Here is a 22,520-nt window from a genome sequence, read left to right on the forward strand (position 1 = left end):
AAGCTTTTTAGAAAGCTCGCTGTTTCATCCTTCAGCACTGAGGGGAACTACTGGTCGGCTTTAACCAAGCTCTCAGCCACCATCACTGTTCTCAAGTCAAACGATCTTGTAGTGAATGCCTGTGAGAGTTTAACTGGTCTAAACGATTTAGTTATGTTCAAGATATGTTTTTTTTTTATCACGTACAGACAGAGAGAACTGAAGAGCTAACAGGCTAACATGGTGGAAGACCGTTTCCAAACCGGAACCGGACCAATTTACAGACCGTACCGCCGAACGCCATCTTCAAAATGGCCAACCTTTATTGCGCACAACACGTTTGTTCAGCAAAAGCGTTTAAATAAAGAGACGGATCGTTTGAATAACTCAAGGTAAAGACATCCAGTGAGTGGGAGCTGCATGTCAGAGGGAGACGGGTTTATCACAGCTTAGCTGCTCCTGGGTTCCAGCGAAATTCACCCTCTGAACAGAGCGTTTATTTTCTATTTGACATTAGCATGTGTAGCCAAAGCTATCGATAGATGCAATAGCTGATTAGCCTGTGTATTGTCAGTAAATGTTGACTGAGGTGAATATGAGCAGCATCACACTGACGCGACACTTAGACTCATAAACAAACTGTAAACAGACGCACAACTCAGAGTCAACGTTACAGAAGAGTCTACCGAAGCACTTGAATTATTTCATCCGGTCTCAGTGACTGACTGGAGAACATTAACCATCTTTTTATGTTCTGTGCATCCTTATAACGACATGCTCTCTGTTTCTTAGATTACCGTACATGTTTCCTCTGACCTGAGAATGATATTATGTTCTGTCCATAAAAGAAAGAGCAGAAGATTGAGCCCTTCCCCAGACCATCACAGAAAATGATGGAGCTACCAAACTACAGCAGTCAGCTGATGCAGCAGCTGGGGGCGCTGAGGAAGGAGGGCCACTTCTGTGACTGCACCATCCTGGTGGGAGACAGTCCTCACCGAGCACACAAACTGGTGCTGGCTGCCTCCAGTATGCTCTTCAGGTAGTAACGGCATGGAATATGAAACGTGATCCTTATAGTATGGTTTGCAGAAGATTTAACTCAAGTCATATATGTGATGGGCTTGAACTCGAGTGTCAAATCTTAACTCATGGTACACAGGTCAAAATTGAGTTGTCCCCAAACCCATCACACCTAAAGGAGTCTTTACACTTTGGTATACAATCAATGCAATAACCGGGTAATACTGTTTGCATTAAACTCAACACAGTATTAACACACAAAGCACTTCTGGAGTCTCAGAAGTAAACTTTGTAAGAGCCGAATCCAATACAATGAAGTAAATGGTGGCTGAGACTTCAGAGGTAAAAATACATAACATGCCTCCATACTGCTCGTGTGGTGTCATACATGTGTCCGGAAGACACAACATTCATATTTCACTCGAAACTAGCTACTTTAAACTAGGTTTTTTTCACCGGAAGTGGCTAAGCAGTGGATTTAGCTACTGGGTGGTGTGTCGGATGATACGTGAATGCTCCTCGTAGGAAGATGTCAGAGGTCATTTAGGATTGAAACATGGTGTAAATGACCTTGTTTCGAGTTTTCTGTTGTTTTATTACCTCTGAAGTCTCCACCATTTACTTAAACTGTATCGGATTTGGTTCCTACAAACCTTACTTCTGAGACTCCAGAAGTGTTTAGTGGACTCAAACACTTCTCCCACCCCGCCATCGGCATAGTGGTGAGTGGACAATGAGTGAATTATGAGTTTTCAGTGAACTATCCCTTTAAGGGGGGTTCACGTTGCACAAGAACAGAAGTGCCACTGATGATGTAGTTATCAACATTTTGGGTTTGTCATACAGCCATTCATTTTGTCTTGAGCTGTAAAACCCAGGTTAAAAAAAATATATACAGCATCTCCATGCTGTTGAAGAAGTAGCATTTTAGGGCAGATCTAAATGTATATTTACATTATCAGTGAAAGGCAGCTTTTGCGTCTGGCTTTTCCATTACTGTCTATATAGGGTGTTGTGATGACACCCCACACGTGTTGGTTATGTGTGCAGAGTCATGTCCATGGGGTGAGTCATGTCCATGGTGTGCAGAGCAGCTTGAAGAGCCTCGATCAACGATTTGTGGCTAACAAACGCAGCACAAGAGCCTTGTGTCTCTGGTATAAATATTTTGAGCTCGTATCGAGTGTTGAGTCTTGTCTCAAGTCTTGTTAAAGCAAGGTTCATTGCCCAACAAATTCATTCAAGGCTCAAGTATTACAAATCCATTACTATTAATCCGCAAAATATTTGCGCAGGTAGTGTTAGACTCAGTGGGAGACTAGTGCATCATCTGAAAGTTTAAAACAAGTGGGTAAGGATTATTTTTGAAGTGTGAGTGTTGCCATGGAACCAGTTACTTTTATTATTTGGAACCTTAAACTGTAAAACCGTCGTCATCTCTTTCAGGTCTCTCCTGGATGGTTCTGACACCATCTCCATCGACACAGCTGTGGTTTCCTCGCAGGAGTTTGGGTGTCTGCTGGACATGGTGTACACCGGCAAGCTGCCTCAGGGAAAACACAACGTCAGTCGCATCGTTGCCGCTGCAGACAACCTGCAGATGTTCGATGTAGCTGTTGGCTTTAAAAACGTCCTCACCAGCCTTGTGAACCAGCAGCAGTTGGCCTCAGTCATATCAACACAGACGTCAAACCTCAACATGATCCACAAAGTCCAGAGCACAAGCCCAGAAGGTTCAGCCTCATCCAACATGGACAAGTCCACTTCTGACGAGACAGAGCTGAAGACAGAGTTAAAGCAGGAAGACTGTCAGACAGACTGTGATGAGGCAGAGGAACCACTATGTAAAAGAGCACGTGTGGAGCTCAATGGGTCCTCAGGTCAGTTTCAGTCTAATGAAATCCAGTGTAAAAATCCCAGAACAAACATCACAACCACAATGTTTTACTGTGACTACTCCTATTACTTTTACTACTGCTGAACTCCATGTTATCATTTTTGTGTACACAGCGCCTGAAGCAGCCAGCCCCTCAGAAACTGCTGTGGAAGAAAACAACAACACGGCAACAGTAACCAAGGTGTCAAGTGAGTCTGCCACTGGTCCTTTACTGGAACATTTCTCACAGACCGTGGAACTCTTCACCAACATGTCCTCGGTCCTGGAGCTGCTGAGCCAAGCAGCACAGAGCAGCCTGGATGAACAGGAGAGACAGGTATACTACAGTTAGAAAAATAATCTGAAAATATCTTCAACACGTACTTTTCCAAGTAATAGTTTGTTAAAATTTTTTTTTTTTTACACATCCATTAAACTACATATGTATTTCCCTGCTGTGCTCTACTATACAATATTACTATTTTCTTCTCATTTCTCCTTCTCAATCCTTGATCAGATCAACTACATCAAATTAGAAATACAATCAACTGCATCTAATTCACTCTAGGACTTGATTTAGAAAGTAGGATAATTCAGGTCAACCTATTGCAATGAACAGTAACCAGGTTTATTCAGTAATGAGACTGTAGGAATTGAATGATGAGATTAATTATTAATAAAGGTGTAGGTGATACATGTATACATGTTGTAAGGAAAGAGAAAACGTTTGTATGGTTGAACAACAAAGTTCACTTTCATTGGATGTAAGAAACATGTGACACAGTTGAATCGAGTTATAATGAATGAACCAGTGTGCCAGAGAGGTACAACACAGACCACACACCGGTTAATATATTACATACTGTCAGTTTTCAGATAAAGCGAAAAGAAAAGAAAATGTGTGGAGCAGGGTCGAGTTACCTGTGCTATAATAATGCTTGGATAGAAGTGAGCTGTGACTATTGTCAGTCATCCAGGTTATGGTATTTTCTAAAACTGGACTTGCTTGTGTTCCTTGAAGAAGTTTCATGTTTCATCCAAGAGGCTTCTTCAGTGTGAATTGATGAGTCGGAGTTCAACCTCGCGGACGAAGCCTGTTGGAAGTCCAGTTGTCTATATTTAAAATTAAAAGCCTGCCAGCATTATGGTCAGCTCAATTATTTTTTTATTTACAGTATCAATCAATCAATCAATCAAATTTTATTTGTATAGCCCGTATTCACAAATTACAATTCATCTCATAGGGCTTTAACAGGGTATGACATCCTCTGTCCTTAACCCTCAGCAAGAGTAAGGAAAAACTACTAAAAACCCTTTTAACAGGGTAAAAATACATAGAAACCTCAGAGAGAGCCACATGTGAGGGATCCCTCTCCCAGGACGGACAGAAGTGCAATAGATGCCACGTGCAGGAAAACATCAAGATTAAAGTCTTCAAGATTAAAGATTAAAGTCTCTAGCAGCATTTGATGAGGGTAGACATCCCGAAGGACAACCCCGACATGACATGCCAAGCAGTCCCGCTGCAATCACAGTCCATGGTCAGCAACCATCTAGACCACGATCCACCATCCAGACCAGACGCCACTCCAGTCCTCATTCACCGTCCACCGCCGCCCACCAGGACCCATCACGAGCCACCACCGCGGTCCTGGTCCACCGCCCGTGCCCAATGTCGACGCGACACAGGGTCCGCCACCAGCACCACGATAAGCCCACATAACTCAGAATCCGCCACACTGGATCCAACACTGCGACCCCGGTGCGCGATCCACAAACCGCAATCCATGGTGCGGCCACAGAGGCCCTGGATCTGCGGGTGATAAAGCAAAGGGATTCCGGGGAAGGGGGCTAGGGATGGAGAAGAGGAAGGAGAAGCTGGAAAGAGAAGCTCCGTGTGTCATGTGTCATAAAATAGAACAAGTAACGTTCTGGCGCACTAATTAGCTCTAACTATAAGCTTTATCAAAAAGGAAGGTTTTGAGCCTACTCTTAAATGAAAAGATGGTGTCTGCCTCCCGAACTGAAAGTGGTAGATTATTCCACAGCCGAGGGGCTTGATGGCTAAAAGCTCTGGCTCCTACTCTACTTTTAGAGAATTTAGGGACGACAAGTAGGCTTGAATTCTGGGACCGGAGTGCTCTAGTGGGTTGATAGGGTACTAACAGCTCTTTAAGGTAAAAAGGCGCTATATTATTAAGGGCCTTGAAGGTGAGGAGAAGAATTTTAAATTCTATTCTAGATTTAACTGGAAGCCAGTGTAGCGATGCTAATACTGGAGAAATGTGCTCTCTTCTCTTTGTTCTCGTCAGGACACGTGCTGCGGCATTTTGGACAAGCTGTAGAGTCTTTAACGACTTACTGCTGGAGTCTGATAGTAATGAATTACAATAGTCCAGTCTCGATGTAACAAAGGCGTGGACTAGTTTTTCTGCATCTTTTTGTGAAAGGACATGTCTAATTTTTGAAATATTACGCAAGTGGAAAAAAGCGGTCCTAGAAATTAGTTTTAAGTGACTATTAAAGGATAAATCAGTATGTTTTTACATAAAATAGCCGCTCTTGCTCTATCAGCAGATCAGTCTTAGCTTGGCTTTCTTTTGGGATTTTATACTGCATCATCCAACGTTACTGGTTACTGGATTATATTGCTTCTCCGTACATGATGCCAGCCCCTGAATATTAACATCTTGCCCAGTACACAGTAAACTAGCTTTGAACTACTGGAAGAACACTCAACTAGCAGTGAATGAAAAGCATTTTATGTTATGATTTGGCGCTATACAAATTTAATTGAAATTTAAATAAAGGCTTAATTCCATCTGTAGATGAGGCAAATTAAGATATTTCAAGATTTTTTAATATTTGTATTATTCCAGGTTGTGTGTCAGTGCTGTGAGGAGGCAGATCCCAGATCAGCGCTGGAGAAACTAATGATCAAAGTAAATGAAGGGCTGCTCAGTAAGGGAGTGCTCAGCAGGCTTCTCCAGACAGTCCAACAGAAAGCCTCTGTCTCTCTGCTGGAGGAGGAGAGGAGCACACAGGAGCCAAAGAGATACCAAACAAGAGGTAAGGTATAGCACTCTTCTCTGCATCTTCAAACAAAGCAGTTTGACAAAGCCTGTTTTCTGTTGACGAAGTGAAAACAATTGATCATCATTACATTGCTCTTATATCTTCTTGTTGTGATAAAGGTGATCATGTTTTTTTTTCTTCTGTTTCTTACAGCCGTGTCAGATCAGCAGAGCAGCACAAAAAGTGAAGAACTGGAGGGGGAAGAGGGACAGAAAGGAAACAGTAAGGAGGAGACTGAAGATGATGAGAAAGATACAATAGACTCCCCCTCCCCTTCCCCTGCTTCCTCCTCCAAGCCTTACTCTTGCCGCTGGTGTAAAAAGGGCTTTGCCTACAAGTGTCGAATGCTGGCCCATGTGAAACGCTGTTCCATGTCCAAGGAGTGTGAGCAGCAGTGTCCACATTGCACCAAGAAGCTGCCAAACCAGCGGGCCCTGCAACGCCACCAGGCTGAAGCTCACCGCAACACCTTGCGTGTTAAGAAGAAGGTGGCCTGTGACATCTGTGGACGGACCTTTGCCCACCCATCAGGTGAGAGTCTGGGATAATCAAGCTTTAATAACATTGTCTTTACATTAGCTTTTACACTCTGAAATGTGACACATTAAAGTATGTGTACATTTAGCATTTCTCTGAGCACCTCATCTTTGTTTCCAATGAGGAGAGAGCATATACAGGAGTATTCGGCCTCTGGAGAAAAAGCACTGTCAATCTTTTTCTAGAGCGCTTTGCCTTTTTGAGCAGCTGCTTCAACACTTCTAGTTGAAAAGGTGTGAACTTTTCATAACAGCTCTGGAAGAACAAGTTCAGCAGTGATATGAGAAGTCATGTGAGCGGATAATTGGAGGAATTAGTGTTAATTGGAAAAAGAAGAGGGTGTTTTAGTGTATTTTGCATCCTGAAAAGTGACCATATAAGTGGATAACTCATGTACACACTGAAGATGTGTAAGGTTGTCTGAAGCTGTATTACACACAACACAGCCTTCCGTTACAGGATGAGATCAATACCGTATCCCACCAAGGACCAGTCAAATTTGGCAGAGGCAGTCTGCTCAGAACTTAGGTGATCAGAAGATGTTTTAAAATTTTCTGATGTGTAATATACGTTTGTGTGATACAGACAGTTATTAGAATAGATTGTTATTGATCTGTACAAAACATCAGATGAACCCGAAAAATGTCATGGTCAATCCCCTCCTCAAGAAACCCAATCTGAATTGCTCTGGGTTACATAAATAATAACAGATCCCATTTATCTCTTACAGACTTGAGGGACCATAAGTGAGCCTGTATTTAGGTAGCCATGTGATCAATTGGGAAATTGGCCTATGTGTTGTTAAACAGATGAAGGGGCTTGATTGTTAAGGGCTTTGTATATAAGGAGCAGGATCTTAAATTATTTATTTTACAGGGAGCCAATGCAGAGCAGCTAGACAGGAGTAATATGATCTCTCCTTCTTGTTCCTGTCAGCCCTTGTGCTGCAGCATTTTGTACCAGCTGGAGGCTTCTCACAGACTTACTGGGACATCCTAACAACTTGTTTTATATGTGGGTCAAATAACATGTCCTGGTCAAATTTAACTCCAAGGTTCCTCACAGTGGAGCTAGGGGCCAAACTAACACCATCTAAGGGGGCTATCCGGTCATACAGTGTTTCTCTGAGGTGTTTATTGCCAACCACAATGACTTTAGTAATTTTAGAGAGAGAGCATATGTGCGTTCTGTCTCTTTTCAGGCATGATTTACCACAAACGAACAGAGCACTTTGAAGAAAAGCCGTTTGCTTGTGAGGAATGTGGGGCGAAGTTTGGTGCCAACTCGTCTTTGAAAAATCACATGCGGCTGCACACAGGAGAGAAACCATACCAGTGCAAACACTGTGACATGAGCTTCAGTGTGGCTGCTGCTCTTGCATACCACACCAAGAAGAAACACTCAGATGGTAAGAGAGGAAAACTTTTTCGTTTTTAATTACAATTAGCTTACATATATTTTTCAACAGGAAATTGCCATATCTTAAGCATATTTTTCCACTAAGAATCGGTAAATGATATTGAAATGTTGTGACTGGGTTCCATAATGGCCACCAATAAAATATTTCTTTAAAATAAATACTAAATGTTTGTAAGTGATGATGAGGCAGTGTGAAAAGTGGTTCCTTAAGGATAAAAATCAAAGCTTTGCATTGAGCATCCTGGTGTCTTTGTCTTTTTGTGTTTAGGGAAGATGTATGTATGTCAGTACTGCAAGGCTGTCTTTGCTCAGTCCATTGAACTGACACGTCATGTGCGCACACACACCGGTGATCGTCCATATGTGTGTCGGGAATGTGGCAAAGGTTACAGTCAGGCCAGTGGACTCACTGTCCACCTACACACCTTTCACAGTAAGAAATCTTCACATTCATTCAGGTGATGGCTATTTGCATCATGTTTTGCCACATGAGTGAAATGTTTAAAATGTTTTTGTTACAAACATTGCTATATTTTATGACTTTGATAATATATATGATAAATATATATATATATATTATCATAATGATTATGATATCATTCTTTGTGCCTCCTCCTGCTCTCTGGTAGACTTGTCAGAGCCCCATGACTGTCAGAAGTGCTGTCTCAGCTTCTCGTCACTGGAGGATCATCGGCAGCACATGCAGGAGTTCCACCCTAAGGAGTTCCACAAGTGTCCAACTTGCAACAAAGTGTTCACCAGCGCCGTCCTCCTGGAAAAGCACAAAGTCACACACACTGGAGCCAAGCCCTTCAGCTGTGACCTCTGCAACAAGTCGTACCAGGTAAGAGAAGATGCTTCAGGCTCTGAGGTGATGCTCCATGACTGTTTTTGCTATTGGGGTTTGGTGCTGAACCCAGTGCCTTTAAGAGTACCGAGCGAATAACGTCGGTATTACTGGGAACTGATTCACGTTAAATCAATCAGTACCAACTTTCGGTACGTGTGAGGGTGAAAGAGAAAGAATACATTAGATAAAGAGAGAGAGAGAGTAATACCATGTGACTCATCCCTGGAACGGGTGTGGCTGAGGGGTAGAGTAGTCGTCCTCCAACCTAAAGGTTGGCAGTTCGATCCCCAGTCTGACCCATCTGCATGCCGAAGTGTCCTTGTGCAAGATGCTGAACCCTGAATGGCCCCCCATAGAATAACAAAGTGCACTGTATGAATGTGTGTGTGAATGGGTGAATGTAAAACTGTACTGTAAAGCGCTTTGAGCGGTCATTAAGACTAGAAAAGCGCTATATAAATACAAAACCATTTACCAAAACCATTTATATCAAGCCAGTCAGAACAATGTGAGTCAATGGTGCAGACACCCAGGGAGCATAGAAGTGAGCAGAGGAGTGTGTGTGCACATGACGTTGTCTCTCCCTCTGTTCTGTGCCTATCATAAAGAAGCTACACAATTATTTTATAGTAATCAACTGCTTATAGTGATGAATTTGGCCCGAGACAAACATGAACACTAAAAGTGGTTTCCAATGGACTAGAATTTTGATGTGAAGTGGGACGGAATATGGATTTGTTCATGTTCATATGATGTTCATAAAATGTCATCTGTGTGTCTGTTGCCATAGCAATTGTCAGGTCTGTGGTACCATAACAGGACCAACCACCCTGACGTGTTCGCTAACCACACCCGGCAGCTCAAGACCTTGGTCCAGTGTGACGTTTGTTTCAAGTTCTTCCCCAGTGCCACCAGTGTGGCCAAACATCAAGCGTCGGAACACCAAGGTAAGGACAATACTGGAGTGGACAGGAACATTAAAAGGTAGAGCCTCTACAGACTGGGTATCAACATACAGTGGGGCAAAAAAGTATTTAGTCAGCCACCAATTGTGCAAGTTCTCCCACTTAAAAAGATGAGAGATGCCTGTAATTTTCATCATAGGTACACTTCAACTATGAGAGACAGAATGGGGGGAAAGAATCCAGGAAATCACATTGTAGGATTTTTAATGAATTAATTGGTAAATTCCTCTGTAAAATAAGTATTTGGTCACCTACAAACAAGCAAGATTTGTGGCTCTCACAGACCTGTAACTTCTTCTTTAAGAGGCTCCTCTGTCCTCCACTCGTTACCTGTATTAATGGCACCTGTTTGAACTCTATATCAGTATAAAAGACACCTTTCCACAACCTCAAACAGTCACACTCCAAACTCCACTATGGCCAAGACCAAAGAGCTGTCAAAGGACACCAAAAACAAAATTGTAGACCTGCACCAGGCTGGGAAGACTGAATCTGCAATAGGTAAGCAGCTTGGTGTGAAGAAATCAACTGTGGGAGCAATTATCAGAAAAGTGAAGACATACAAGACCACTGATAATCTCCTTCGATCTGGGGCTCCACTCAAGATCTCACCCCGTGGGGTCAAAATGATCACAAGAACGGTGAACAAAAATCCCAGAACCACACGGGGGGACCTAGTGAATGACCTGCAGAGAGCTGGGACCAAAGTAACAAAGGCTACCATCAGTAACACACTACGCCGCCAGGGACTCAAATCCTGCAGTGCCAGACGTGTCCCCCTGCTTAAACCAGTACATGTCCAGGCCCGTCTGAAGTTTGCTAGAGAGCATTTGAGTGATCCAGAAGAGGATTGGGAGAATGTCATATGGTCAGATGAAACCAAAATGGAACTTTTAGGTAAAAACTCAACTTGTCGTGTTTGGAGGAGAAAGAATACAGAGTTGCATCCAAAGAACACCATACCTACTGTGAAGCATGGGGGTGGAAACATCATGCTTTAGGGCTGTTTTTCTGCAAGGGGACCAGGACGACTGATCCGTTTAAAGGAAAGAATGAATGGGGCCATGTATCGTGAGATTTTTAGTGAAAACCTCCTTCCATCAGCAAGGGCATTGAAGATGAAACGTGGCTGGGTCTTTCAGCATGACAATGATCCCAAACACACCGCCCGGGTCATGAAGGAGTGGTTTAGTAAGAAGCATTTCAAGGTCCTGGAGAGGCCTAGCCAGTAGAGATGAGCCGGATACTCGGCTGAAACGAGTATCCGGTACGGATAAAGCACTTTTGCCGAGCACGAGTATTATACGAGTAATACGAGTCAATATCTGTGCTCGGACTGAATGAAAATCCTCACACAGCGTCACAGCACTCCTCCCCTTCACACACCGCTCTGCTCACTCACTCACAGAACAGCTCTCTGTCTCTCAGTCACTCAGGTTCGCCGGTCTTTTCCGTTAACGTTTAGGGTTTCTTCAGCTTGAAGTTTGTTTTTATTTCAGTTTGTACTTACTTATTAACCAGTAGAGTTCTGTTAAACGTGGGTTCGGCTACTCACTCTCTCTCTCTCTCTCCCTCTCTCTGCCGGTCGTTGGAGTTTTTTTTTTTAAACCGTCAGTTGGCTCTAACCAGTTTTATTTTACTTCACGCACTGAGTGTCTGACACTTTCTAGGTAGTAGTGGTATAAAAAATATTACAAATTAAGCTACACACACACACTCCCCCTCTCTCTCTCTGTCTCTCTCTTACATACACACACACACACACACACACGGTGTGGAAATAAATTTAAAAAAATCATTAAAAAAATTCAAAGTTAAAAAAAAGTTATGTTGAGTATGAAAACACTTGTTATTACAAGTGTCAACAGCATGTGTTGTATTCATTGTTGCAAAACTTGTTCTGTAAATAGATCTGAAGCTCAATGCTGATGCTGTTCTGTAATAGTTTTCTAATCAGCAATAAATATAACAATTTCTGATCAACCCATATCAATTGCATGCTTAAAATAACATACTGGGGGGGCGCCCTTAGCTCAGTTGGTAGGGCGTCCCCCCATGGGCCTCGGCCAGCAGCGGACCCGGGTTCGATTCCAGCCCGCGGTCGTTCTCTGCATGTCACTCCCCTCTCTGCCCCATTTCAACTCTGTCTCTACACTATCAATAAAGCATAAAAATGCCAAAAAAAATCTTTAAAAAAAAAAAAAAAATAACCTACTGGTTAAAGCCCCACCCGTTTCAAGACAACCCGGCCTACTTCCGGGTTAAATCCAGCCCACTTCCGGGTTAGGCCCCGCCCACTCCGAGTACGGATACGGATACAGATAATTCATATGGTTAACAGATACAGATACAGATAATGCTGTACTCGCTCATCCCTACTAGCCAGTCTCCAGATCTCAACCCGAAAGAAAATCTGTGGAGGCCAGCGACAGCCCCAAAACATCACTGCATGGAGGAATGGGCCAAAATACCAGCAACAGTGTGTGAAAAGCTTGTGAAGACTTACAGAAAACGTTTGACCTCTGTCATTGCCAACAAAGGGTATATAACAAAGTATTGAGATGAACTTTTGTTATTGACCAAATACTTATTTTCCACCATAATTTGCAAAGAAATTCTTTAAAAATCAGACAATGTGATTTTCTTGGATTTTTTTTCTTCATTTTCTCTCTCATAGTTGAGGTTTACCTATGATGAAAATTACAGGCCTCTCTCATCTTTTTAAGTGGGAGAACTTGCACAATTGGTGTCTGACTTAATACTTTTTGCCCCACTGTATGCTTTGAGTGAGCAGCTAATCAGGAAACAATAGTGGCTCAGGAGGTAAAGCGGGTGGTCCACCAGAGTTGATCATTGGTTTCAGTATGCTGAAGTTTCCTTGGAAAGACACTAAACCCCAAATTGTCTCTGGTGGCTGTGCCAGCAGTATTTGGATGGTGTGTGATAGAAAAAGTTATGTGCATAACAGCAATGTATGAATGTTTGAGTGAATGGGTTTTTGACTTGGAGTTGTCAATAAGTCAAAAAAAGATACAATATAAATATGTATAAATGATACAATAGTGGCTAGATCAGATTACTCGATCGACGTGTACACATTCTATTACCAGTATGAACACAAACAGCTACAATAAATATTACCATATCAAACTGTCAGAAAAACAAACACACTAAGCTGTCTACTTCGTATGTAGAATTACCATTTGTTTTATCCACTATCTTCCACACTTTTGAGGGAGACACACTGATTTATATTCATTTTATATTTGGCAAGTGCATTTAGTTTGTGTCCAAATCCTTTTGTCAGTTTACCTGCAGAAAAAAAAGTCTATTCAGCAGTCAGAATCTTAATTTATCATGGGTCTGTTTTGGGCTTAAAATGCCACAAACCATTTTGATAGCCAACTCCCATTCCCTTTAAAAGCAAAGTGAGCTTGCAGCTTGGTGAATTGATCCCACAGCTAATGTGAGGTGTTCAGTGAAATACAGCACCACTTTCTTCAGAATGGGGTTAGTTGGTGTCAGTTTCCACACTAAGATATCAGTGCACCAACGATTCTGCTAACTTCTGCTCAGATGGAAGTGGCCGCAGGACAGTCAGAAGACAACAGTGTCAGTCTGAAACAGTCAAAGACACAAATGTTGTCGTTGTACTGCAGTTTTGGTTGATGATTTCAGACATCAACCAAAACCATTTTATAAAGAAGAATTTTATTGTTCACAGAGCTCAGACATGGCCTGTTGTGACTCTACTGCATTTGTAACTAGAGCTGGGCAATTAATCCAAAACGTTTAACCTCTAACCGACTTAAAGGGATAGTTTAGCGAAAAATGTCCTCATTATCTACTAACCACTATGCCGATGGAGGGGTGGGTGAAGGGTTTGAGTCCACAAAACACTTCTGGAGTCTCAGGGGTAAACTTTGTTGCAGCAGAATCTGATACAATTGAAGTCAATTGTGACTCCTTCACACGTAATTTGTGGACTCAAACCCTTCACCCACCCCTCCATCAGCATCGTGGTGGGTAGATGAGTGAATTACATTTTTCTGTAAACTATCCCTTTAATCTTGCTCATGTTGTTTAATTCAGTTAATACTTATCCTAATACGTGCATTCACGAACTGTCAGGTTTCGGCTACATTCAATTTGCAGCAGGTACACTACTTTGTACTGTGCTGTATTACTGTGCATGTCCTCCCCTGCTGAACTCACTTTACACGTTAACCATAAAGAGTGTCACTAATCAGAAGTTATTAGGACATGAACAGTCGTTGAAGTTTACATGTATTTCAACACATAACATATATTATTATTAAAATAATTGTTCAAAAAGTCTGAATGGAGTTAAAGTAAAGTTACCTTGCAGCTGCATCTTGAGTTCTGTGCATTAAAACAAGATGGTTCATCCTCAGGAGGTTCTCATCACATTTTAAATTGGTTGTGGTCAGAGAAGAAGGCAGTGCAGCACAACTGTGAGTTTTGACATGATCTGGCATCTTTACTGATCCTGTTTGTGCTTCCTCCAGGCTCAGCAGCATCGGCATTGCAATGTCCATATTGCCCAGCTGTTTTGGGCAGAGAGGAGGAGTTGCAGGAGCATATCGGCACCCAACACATCAGCCAGAGCAGTGAGGTTTTTAGCTGCCCACTCTGTGCCCTGGTCTGCATATCTCAGCGGGAGCTGCAGGAACACCTGGTCTCCAGCCATATGGAGACACAGGAAGAGCAGGAGTCGGGGGAGGAGAAGGCTTCCACTTCCCACGCAGTAAGAAGCTATGCTGCTGCACTCAAGTCAGATGTGAAATAAAATGAGGATAATAATCAGTATAAATGTTTGAATCCACACAGGAGTCAAACCTCCTGGGTTAAAGTCATGTGCTCAAACCATTTTGACCACTCATCCACCATGACCACTTCCCCATTCAGACTGGTTATATAACCTCAACCTGATTTCCTTAAGGCTCTCTCCTGGTAGAGTGCGTGGTCTGTCCGTCCCATTTTTGTGAAATCTCATGAATGCTTTGAAAGAATTTCTTCAGGTTTGTTACAAACATTCATTTGAACTCAAAAAAATAACTCACTTGAGTTTGGAAGCCAAAGTAGGAAAAGTCATGGTAACAGGGGCCACACAAATTAAGTTAGTTTTACTTGAAAATTGTATCTTAGGATCAGCTTGAGGGAATATCTTCATATTTTGTACAAACATTCACTTGGCATCCATGATTAACTGATTCGATTTTGGTGGTCGAAGGGGTAATGGTCAAGATCACTGTGAGCTCATGGAACACATATTTTGACTTGTTATTGTAATATCTCAGGAACAGCTGAAGGAAATGACTTCAAATTTAGCCCACGCTTTCACAGGACAAGTTCAGGATGGCCTCACTTGATTATAATATGACTGCCTTGAGGGAATTAATTTTGATTAGTTGTCGCACAAAGATGAAGTGTTTCGATTTCAGGGGTCACAGGTAAAGGGCACAGACCTTAAATGAATCTGGAGAAATGTCTCAGTTTGAAAACCGCACTGGTTGTCAGATTACTGTTTGAGAGAATCACAGCATATGTGAAAAACTTAAGTCCGTTTTCATCGGTTGAGTCCAACAATGTCATAGAAGTGCAATGGTTGATTGGTGGAGCCCTTTTGAATTTAGAATCAGCAATGACTCGTGCTGACTCCACGTCAAACTGTGTCACTGTAAGTATGGCCAGTGCAGGAACATTGACACTTTCAGAGCATGGTGGTGTAAGAATAAATTAACATGAGACTCCTCTGTGCACTCAGGTGACTCCAACCGATCCCACCGGTGGTGAAGGGGCGGAGTCCACCCTCTCTGAGGAGCAGGCCCAGCAGGTTTTAGTGGCTCTGGCAGGTGGAAGACAGGACGGATCATCAGCAGAGGTAGTGGAGGTCAATATGTATGACCTGCTGAACAGCTCTGTCACCTTCATCTGTGAAGAAAAACCATCAGCTCCTCACTGCGAACCATGAACTTTGACCCCTTGAGGATCACACTGGATTTATGAATTTATTGTCTCCTCTGGTCTTTAAAACAACTGTCCCTACAAAAAAATGAAAAATCACAAGGCAAGACTCTGTGTTTTAATACATTTTGCTGAAATTCATGTTTCACTTCAATCTACAGGTGCATATCAGATTCAATACAAATCATACAAATAAAGTGAAATATTTGAAGCCTTTAAATATCCTAATATTTCCAAGGTTCAATAAGAAAGGCTTTACATTACAGAGACGTCCAGCTTGTGAAAGGTATATTCCCGGGGTGTAACAGTACATGTTTCTGAACCGAAAATGTTTCGGTTCCAAAGCACGTGTAAGGAACAAATCCAGCGAGTCCACATACAGAACTAATTTGTTTGTGTATGGGTCTCAAAGTCAGGGGGCAACTTTAGCGAAGAATCAGATGGGCTATAGTCTTGTTGTCATAGCGACCACAGACAAACAGGAGTGTGAAGACCCTCATCTAAGTCTGCTGTGTGGGAACCTAATATACAGTCTATGGTGGGAACACTTCAGTGACAGTCACTATAAGGACGATGGACAAAGACAAGTGGATTGTACAAAAGCCGACATTGCGCAACTGCAATCGAATATGTAGCTGGTAGCAGATCCTTTGAAACGGCATCACCAGAGTGAGGCCTTAACATTCAAAATAACACTAACATTAGTGGGACAAGGAGAAACGAGTTCTGTGCAAACCATACTACCCGAGGCATTAAAGCTGCTGCTTGCAAGTAGGTCAGACCACGTCAAAGCAATAACGAGCGACGTGCAACCGTTCTTTTGTTGAGATCGCAGAGGGTTCAAACCGATGCTGAAAGCAATTGAGCCTCGTTACGAAGTCCACTCTCGTCTGGATTTCAGCCAGCAAGTCACACCAGCCCTTTTAAACCCTGTCCCCAGGACAGGGTTCCCCACAGCGGAGACATGTTTGTCCCAGCAGGGCATCAAACTATGTGGACAAGTTCTTTTAAAAAAAATGAAAATACATATATTTAATAATGATATTCATACAATTAAGTTGCACTTTAAGTACGGTTCTTTTTCTAAATGGTGCACCCTATGGATATTGATTTTACTGTATGAGTGTTTTTGTTATTTTACTTTTGTAAAAATTACTGAGGTAAGAAATTCAGCCATACAAAATCACGAGAGTTCTCTCCATTATGTGGCTGTGTGTATATGGACTTTGTAGAGAAACAAGGGATTTTATTTAAATGTATTCTCATTTTTAAATATAAACTTTCAGAAATGTGTATCTGTAGCTACATGTACATGCGACATATAGCTATAACAGTGGCTCATGAACCACATGCTACATGATGGTTTTCAGACCTTCAATTGTGTGTAGATCTATCTGGAAAATGATGAATCTAATTTTGCCCATCGATCTTAAGTCAATATACCCAGAGTCAAAGTGAAACGTTACAGAAATTTGTGCAAATTTATTGACAATGGTTACGCCCCCTGGTGGCTCGGAGTGGGGCATAGCAGAAATGCAACAGGTCTGGGGAAGTGAGGGTGCAGTCACACAGACGCAATATAAGGCAAAAGAAACTTTATTTAAACAAAGCAACACAGGGATCAACAAGGACTCTCAGTGGCACGTGGTGAAAGGGGAACTTGCCAATAACCTTTCAATAGATCTAACTTTGTGACAAAACGGGCTGATCCTATGGTATCCACGCAATCATCTACGCGGGGCATAGGAAATGAGTCAGGCACAGTAACATGGTTTACCTTTCGATAATCTGTACAAAACCTGACAGTAGCGTCAGGCTTTGGAACCAATAAGCACGGAGAACTCCATGGACTGGAGCTGGGCTGGGCCAAATTATGTTCCAGTAAATAATCAACCTCTTGTTTCATCAAAGATCTTTTGTATGCATTTACCCTGTATGGGTGCTGTTTAATAGGTCTGGACTCACCCACCTCTATGTAGTGCTCTAGCAACGTAGTGCGGGTAGGCACATCTCCAAACAGACAGGGGAACTCAGAGATAAGGCAGAGTAGGTCAGATTCCTGCTCCCTGCTTAAATGATGCATTAAAGATGGAAGTTTCAACAACATCTCTGAATTGGATAACCGAGGGGTCTGTTGTTGGGCATTGCGCAAACTCAGGCCATCCTCATCACTCACTGCATTTGGGCTCACAGCTACTGACACCGCAGCTGCAACAGAGGCTACAAGAGGCGCACTGCGCGTCTCTGGCTTGACGTCGCCTCTAGTGTAATAGTTTTTCAACATATTTATATGACACACTCTGGTTTTCCGTCTTCTATCAGGAGTCCGGATGACATAGTCAGTGGCACTCAACTTCCTGTCAATAGTGTAAGGTCCTGAAAATCGAGCACTCATTGAATTACCTAGAATGGGCAGTAACACTAAAACCAAGTCACCTGGCTGTAGAGAACGTGGAAGAGCTTTTTTATCGAACTGCTGCTTTATACCGTGTTGTGCAACAGAGAGACTCTTCCTAGCGATACTGCAAGCCTCGTGCAGTCGTTCTCGGAAACGACTCACGTAAGTCAGCACGTTTCGCTGGGTGGGCGAACTCTTGCCTGTTAGCTGATCCTTTAACACTCTTAAAGGGCCTCTCACTGTGTGACCAAATACCAGCTCTGCTGGACTGAAACCTAGTGACTCTTGCACTATTTCCCTAACTGCAAATAGAGCCAAAGGAACACCTTCATCCCATTCCCTACCGCTCTCCATGATATATTTGCACAACACTGACTTAAACGTCTGATGCCATCTTTCGAGTGCCCTCTGCGACTCCGGGTGATAAGCACTCGAGATCCTGTGTGATATCGACAGGGATGTTCAAAAATACCCGAAAGGAAGTTGGTACCTTGATCGGTTTGCACGATCTTAGGGAGGCCGAAAGTAGAAAAGAACTTGATCAGGGCCCTTGCTACTGACTGAGCTGTTATTCTCCTAAGAGGGATAGCTTCAGGGTACCCGGTAGCTACACACATGATTGTTAACAGGAACTGGTTACCGGATTTCGTTTTTGGCAGAGGGCCAAAACAATCAACCAGTACATGCTCAAACGGTTCACCTATAGCCGGGACCGGCTGAAGAGGCGCAGGCTTAATAACCTGATTAGGCTTCCCCGTGATCTGACATACATGGCACGTACGGCAAAACAAAGACACATCTCGCTTCAAACCTGGCCAGAAGAAATGTCGCAACACTCGTTCATAGGTTTTCGTAATACCTAGATGACCAGACCAGAGATGTTCATGAGCCAGAGATAAAACGGACTGTCGGTACTGTGTAGGCACCACAATTTGAAAGACATTACTGCACTCATTATCAAAATCAGCGCGAGATTTCCATCTCCACATCAGGAGATACTTTTCCATAAAATAGTCCATTTCTTTATTTTTAGCGCTCTCTGGAGCAAGAGCCGAAGCAAAACACTTCGCTAAAGTAACGTCCTCCTTCTAAGCAGCAATAAGACTACTTCGAATCATAGGCAACCTAGTTGTCTCTGTGGTGGAAGTATTACCCTGAACCTTAAGCTGGACACTCGGCTCAGCAGTAGACTTAATAATCACAGGTGGGGAAACAGTCTGGCCAGTCAACTCAGTCGCGAACAGGGTATCCGACAAATCAACTGCTTCACCCAACCTACGTGCTTGAGCACGGGTGACCACACACACAGGGAACACTTCAGGGAAGTCCTGAGCCAACACATCAGGCTGCAAAATCTCAGGTCTTTCTAGGACTTCTAAAACTGGCGTAACTTGGCCACCAGCGATGTCATTCCCCAACAGAAATGTGACGCCTCTAACGGGCAAGGACGGGCGCACGCCCACATTAAACACTCAGTTTGCTAGGTCACAGGATAAGTGTATCTGATGGAGAGGCACAGACAAACCCCATTTCAATGCCTTGTACAAGCACACTGGAACCACTTAAAGTGCCATTAAAAAAAGGTAACCGATGCTGGTTCAACGCATCTGCACTGAGGGAAACCAGCCCGTCCAATATAAATGGTGCGTAACAGGGTTCCAGAGTGTCGTCCTCCATCTCCGGGGCTAGTGACACTGGACCCACTAATGTTTGCACTAAACTAACCTCTTTTGGTCGTTTGCTTGGCTGTGACAGCTTGCGTTTTAACATAAAACAGTCAGCCTTTATGTGACCCGTTTGGTGACAATAGTAACACTCCCGTTCCTCGTTAGAGCGGAGAGGCAAGGAACGTGGTGGACTAGACGGCATTCTAGCCGAGGCAGAAGGAGTAAAAGACCTACTCTCATATCGGGGAATCCCAAATGTTTGCTTGTGCAATAACACAAACTCATCAGCAAGCACAGCAGCTTGCGCTAATGTCCCAACCTTTTGCTCATTGAGATAAGTTACCATTCGATCAGGCAGACTATTCTTGAACTCTTCGATGAGAACCAATTGTGATAGAGTGTCAAAATTAGTCGCGTTGCTTGCCTTGCACCATCTATTAAACAGAGTCTCTTTCTCACGGGCGAACTCCACGAATGTTTTAGTAGACAATTTTTTTAAGGTTTTGTCTGTATGCCTCAGGAACTAGTTCGTAGGCACGAAGCACAGCTGTCTTGATCACCTCATAAGACATACTATCTTTTAGAGAGAGTGAAGCTAAAATTTCCTGTGCTTTACCTGTCAGTTTACACTGAAGCAGTTTCGACCAGACCTCTTTTGGCCATTTCAGTGAGGTAGCAACTTGCTCAAAGGCAGTAAAATATGAGTCTACTTCCGCCTCACGAAATTGAGGTACCAGCACTTTATTTCTGCTCAACTCAAAACCTCTCGCAGGCGCGGAGGGTTCAGTATGTATGGACCTAGTTTGAGCTGAACTCACAGCAGCAGCTTCTAATTCTAGGCGCTTTAGCTTTACCTCTTTTTCTGCTGCTATTTCTAACTCCATCTTCCGAATAGCCAACTTATGACTATATTCGGCATCTCTCTTTCTCCTGTGCCTTCATTTGCAAACGCTAAGCGTAGCCTATCACTTACTCTAGGAAAGGAAAACGGAGAAAGTCGGGGCAGAGTACGAGGAGGCTTAAACTCCAGATCAGAATGACTGACTCATCCTCAACCTGCCCTCCCCCAACTACCTCTTCCTCCCTGCTGTCCTTCTCTGCGTTAGAAGACAAGAATGAGGATGGAATAGCGGCGAACTAGCAGTTGCACTGCAGCCCGTACCAAGCACTTTATTATTTACCAACATACGTACAACCGCTTCTTTCAAGTCGGTTTTTAGCATACCTGGTGAGACTGCAAATTCAAAATGTGCCGCAATGGCATACAAATTTTTTTTTTTTACAGCGATCAATCTGTTCCACAAACAGATCACTAAGAAAACCCTCAATATCAAACATGCTCATGATGTCTCAAACAGCTTTAAGCCAAACCTCAACCAACCAATATTACCAGCCTGCTTGACGTGTGCCCTGCACACCAACACTCAACAAACCTGTTGCTTAATAGGATCAAAGATCCCGGACGAGCCCCCAATTTATGTTACGCCCCCTGGTGGCTCGGAGTGGGGCATAGCATAAATGCAACAGGTCTGGGGAAGTGAGGGTGCAGTCACACAGACTATATGACACAATATAAGGCAAAATAAACTATTTATTTAAACAAAGCAACACAGGGATCAACAAGGACTCTCAGTGGCACCAAAGAAAAGAACACAAACAAAAACCACCCCCCCTTTACAGGTGCTTAGCACCCAAAAGTACAGCGGGTGGTGCTCACTCTAACCTGGGGTATTAACAAGAAGTAAACCTACGCGTGTGTTATATGTAGACCCCGGAGTATCTTACCTGTCCTTGTTGTCCCTGTGCGCACAACAAACAAACATTAACAAAGACAAAACAAAAGTAGGCGGCTAACAACTCAAATAAAAAAGGTAAAACTAAATCACTGAACCAGCAAACACCTAAGCTAAGCCAAACAAAACAAACAGAGCTCTGCCACAGCTCCACCCAAAATGCCTCTCTCCTGTTAACAAAACACAAAGAACTATTTAAAGGGTAAGGGTTGATTGTAGATCTGGACCAGGTGTGGTGATTTGTTATTGGACCCAGGTGAGATGACGCTTCTTCCTCTGTTTCCACTTCAATGACGCTTCCTGCTGAGAGCTCCCCCTTCAGGTCCCTGCAGGCATCACCACTCATCCAGGAGGAGGAGACAAAACAATAACACAAAACAGAACACAATACATGTACACATACAGGACATATAGAACACGGTTGGTAACAACAATCAAAATCTGAAATCTTTGATTCTATGACCATTGCTTTATCGCCAAGTATACAGGTGCCTAACCATTAATATCAATTCAGGAGACATTCATTTGGAGTAGTGTGCAGGCCCACCTAACAAGGAACAAGTTCAACATTCAATCTTTACCACTGCAAAGGAGGTTAGGATTTCACCGAAGTCTGTTTGTTTGATTATTTGTCAGCAGGATTAGACAAAAACGACGACTACTACTACTACTCAAGTGATTTCCACCGACTATAGTGGAGAGGTGGAGCCTGGGCCTTGGAGGAACCCATTATACAGTGGGGCAAAAAAGTATTTAGTCAGCCACCAATTGTGCAAGTTCTCCCACTTAAAAAGATGAGAGGCCTGTAATTTTCATCATAGGTATACCTCAACTATGAGAGAGTCAATAACAAAAGTTCATCTCAATACTTTGTTATATACCCTTTGTTGGCAATGACAGAGGTCAAACGTTTTCATTAAGTCTTCACAAGCTTTTCACACACTGTTGCT

General features: G+C 43.0%; 1 protein-coding gene across 2 annotated transcripts; it reads left to right on the forward strand.

The window, feature by feature from the left end:
• The first annotated feature begins 268 nt into the window (after positions 1-268).
• On the forward strand, positions 269-15,932 carry zbtb40 (zinc finger and BTB domain containing 40). Of its 2 annotated transcripts, none has more exons than XM_053435496.1 (12): positions 269-371; positions 772-1,021; positions 2,449-2,882; positions 3,013-3,215; positions 5,758-5,947; positions 6,107-6,484; positions 7,692-7,898; positions 8,178-8,342; positions 8,539-8,753; positions 9,550-9,706; positions 14,254-14,492; positions 15,513-15,932. In XM_053435496.1, the coding sequence occupies exons 2-12, from the start codon at positions 870-872 to the stop codon at positions 15,717-15,719; spliced, it is 2,547 nt and encodes an 848-aa protein (XP_053291471.1). In that variant the 5' UTR covers positions 269-371; positions 772-869; the 3' UTR covers positions 15,720-15,932. The 2 variants fall into 2 exon arrangements, with proteins under 2 accessions (XP_053291471.1, XP_053291469.1); XM_053435494.1 differs by having other exon boundaries at positions 271-371; positions 828-1,021.
• The last annotated feature ends 6,588 nt before the right edge of the window (positions 15,933-22,520 follow it).

This window comes from Pleuronectes platessa, chromosome 2, assembly GCF_947347685.1.
Source record: "Pleuronectes platessa chromosome 2, fPlePla1.1, whole genome shotgun sequence".
NCBI classification, from domain to species: Eukaryota; Metazoa; Chordata; class Actinopteri; order Pleuronectiformes; family Pleuronectidae; genus Pleuronectes; species Pleuronectes platessa.

Bases quoted from the DNA above. Each gene is read 5' to 3' on its own strand.
- zbtb40 (XM_053435496.1), top strand. From the start codon at position 870: ATGATGGAGCTACCAAACTACAGCAGTCAGCTGATGCAGCAGCTGGGG. The intron at 6,485-7,691 runs GTGAGAGTCTGG...GTCTCTTTTCAG, and splicing joins GACCTTTGCCCACCCATCAG to GCATGATTTACCACAAACGA. The intron at 7,899-8,177 runs GTAAGAGAGGAA...TTTTGTGTTTAG, and splicing joins CAAGAAGAAACACTCAGATG to GGAAGATGTATGTATGTCAG.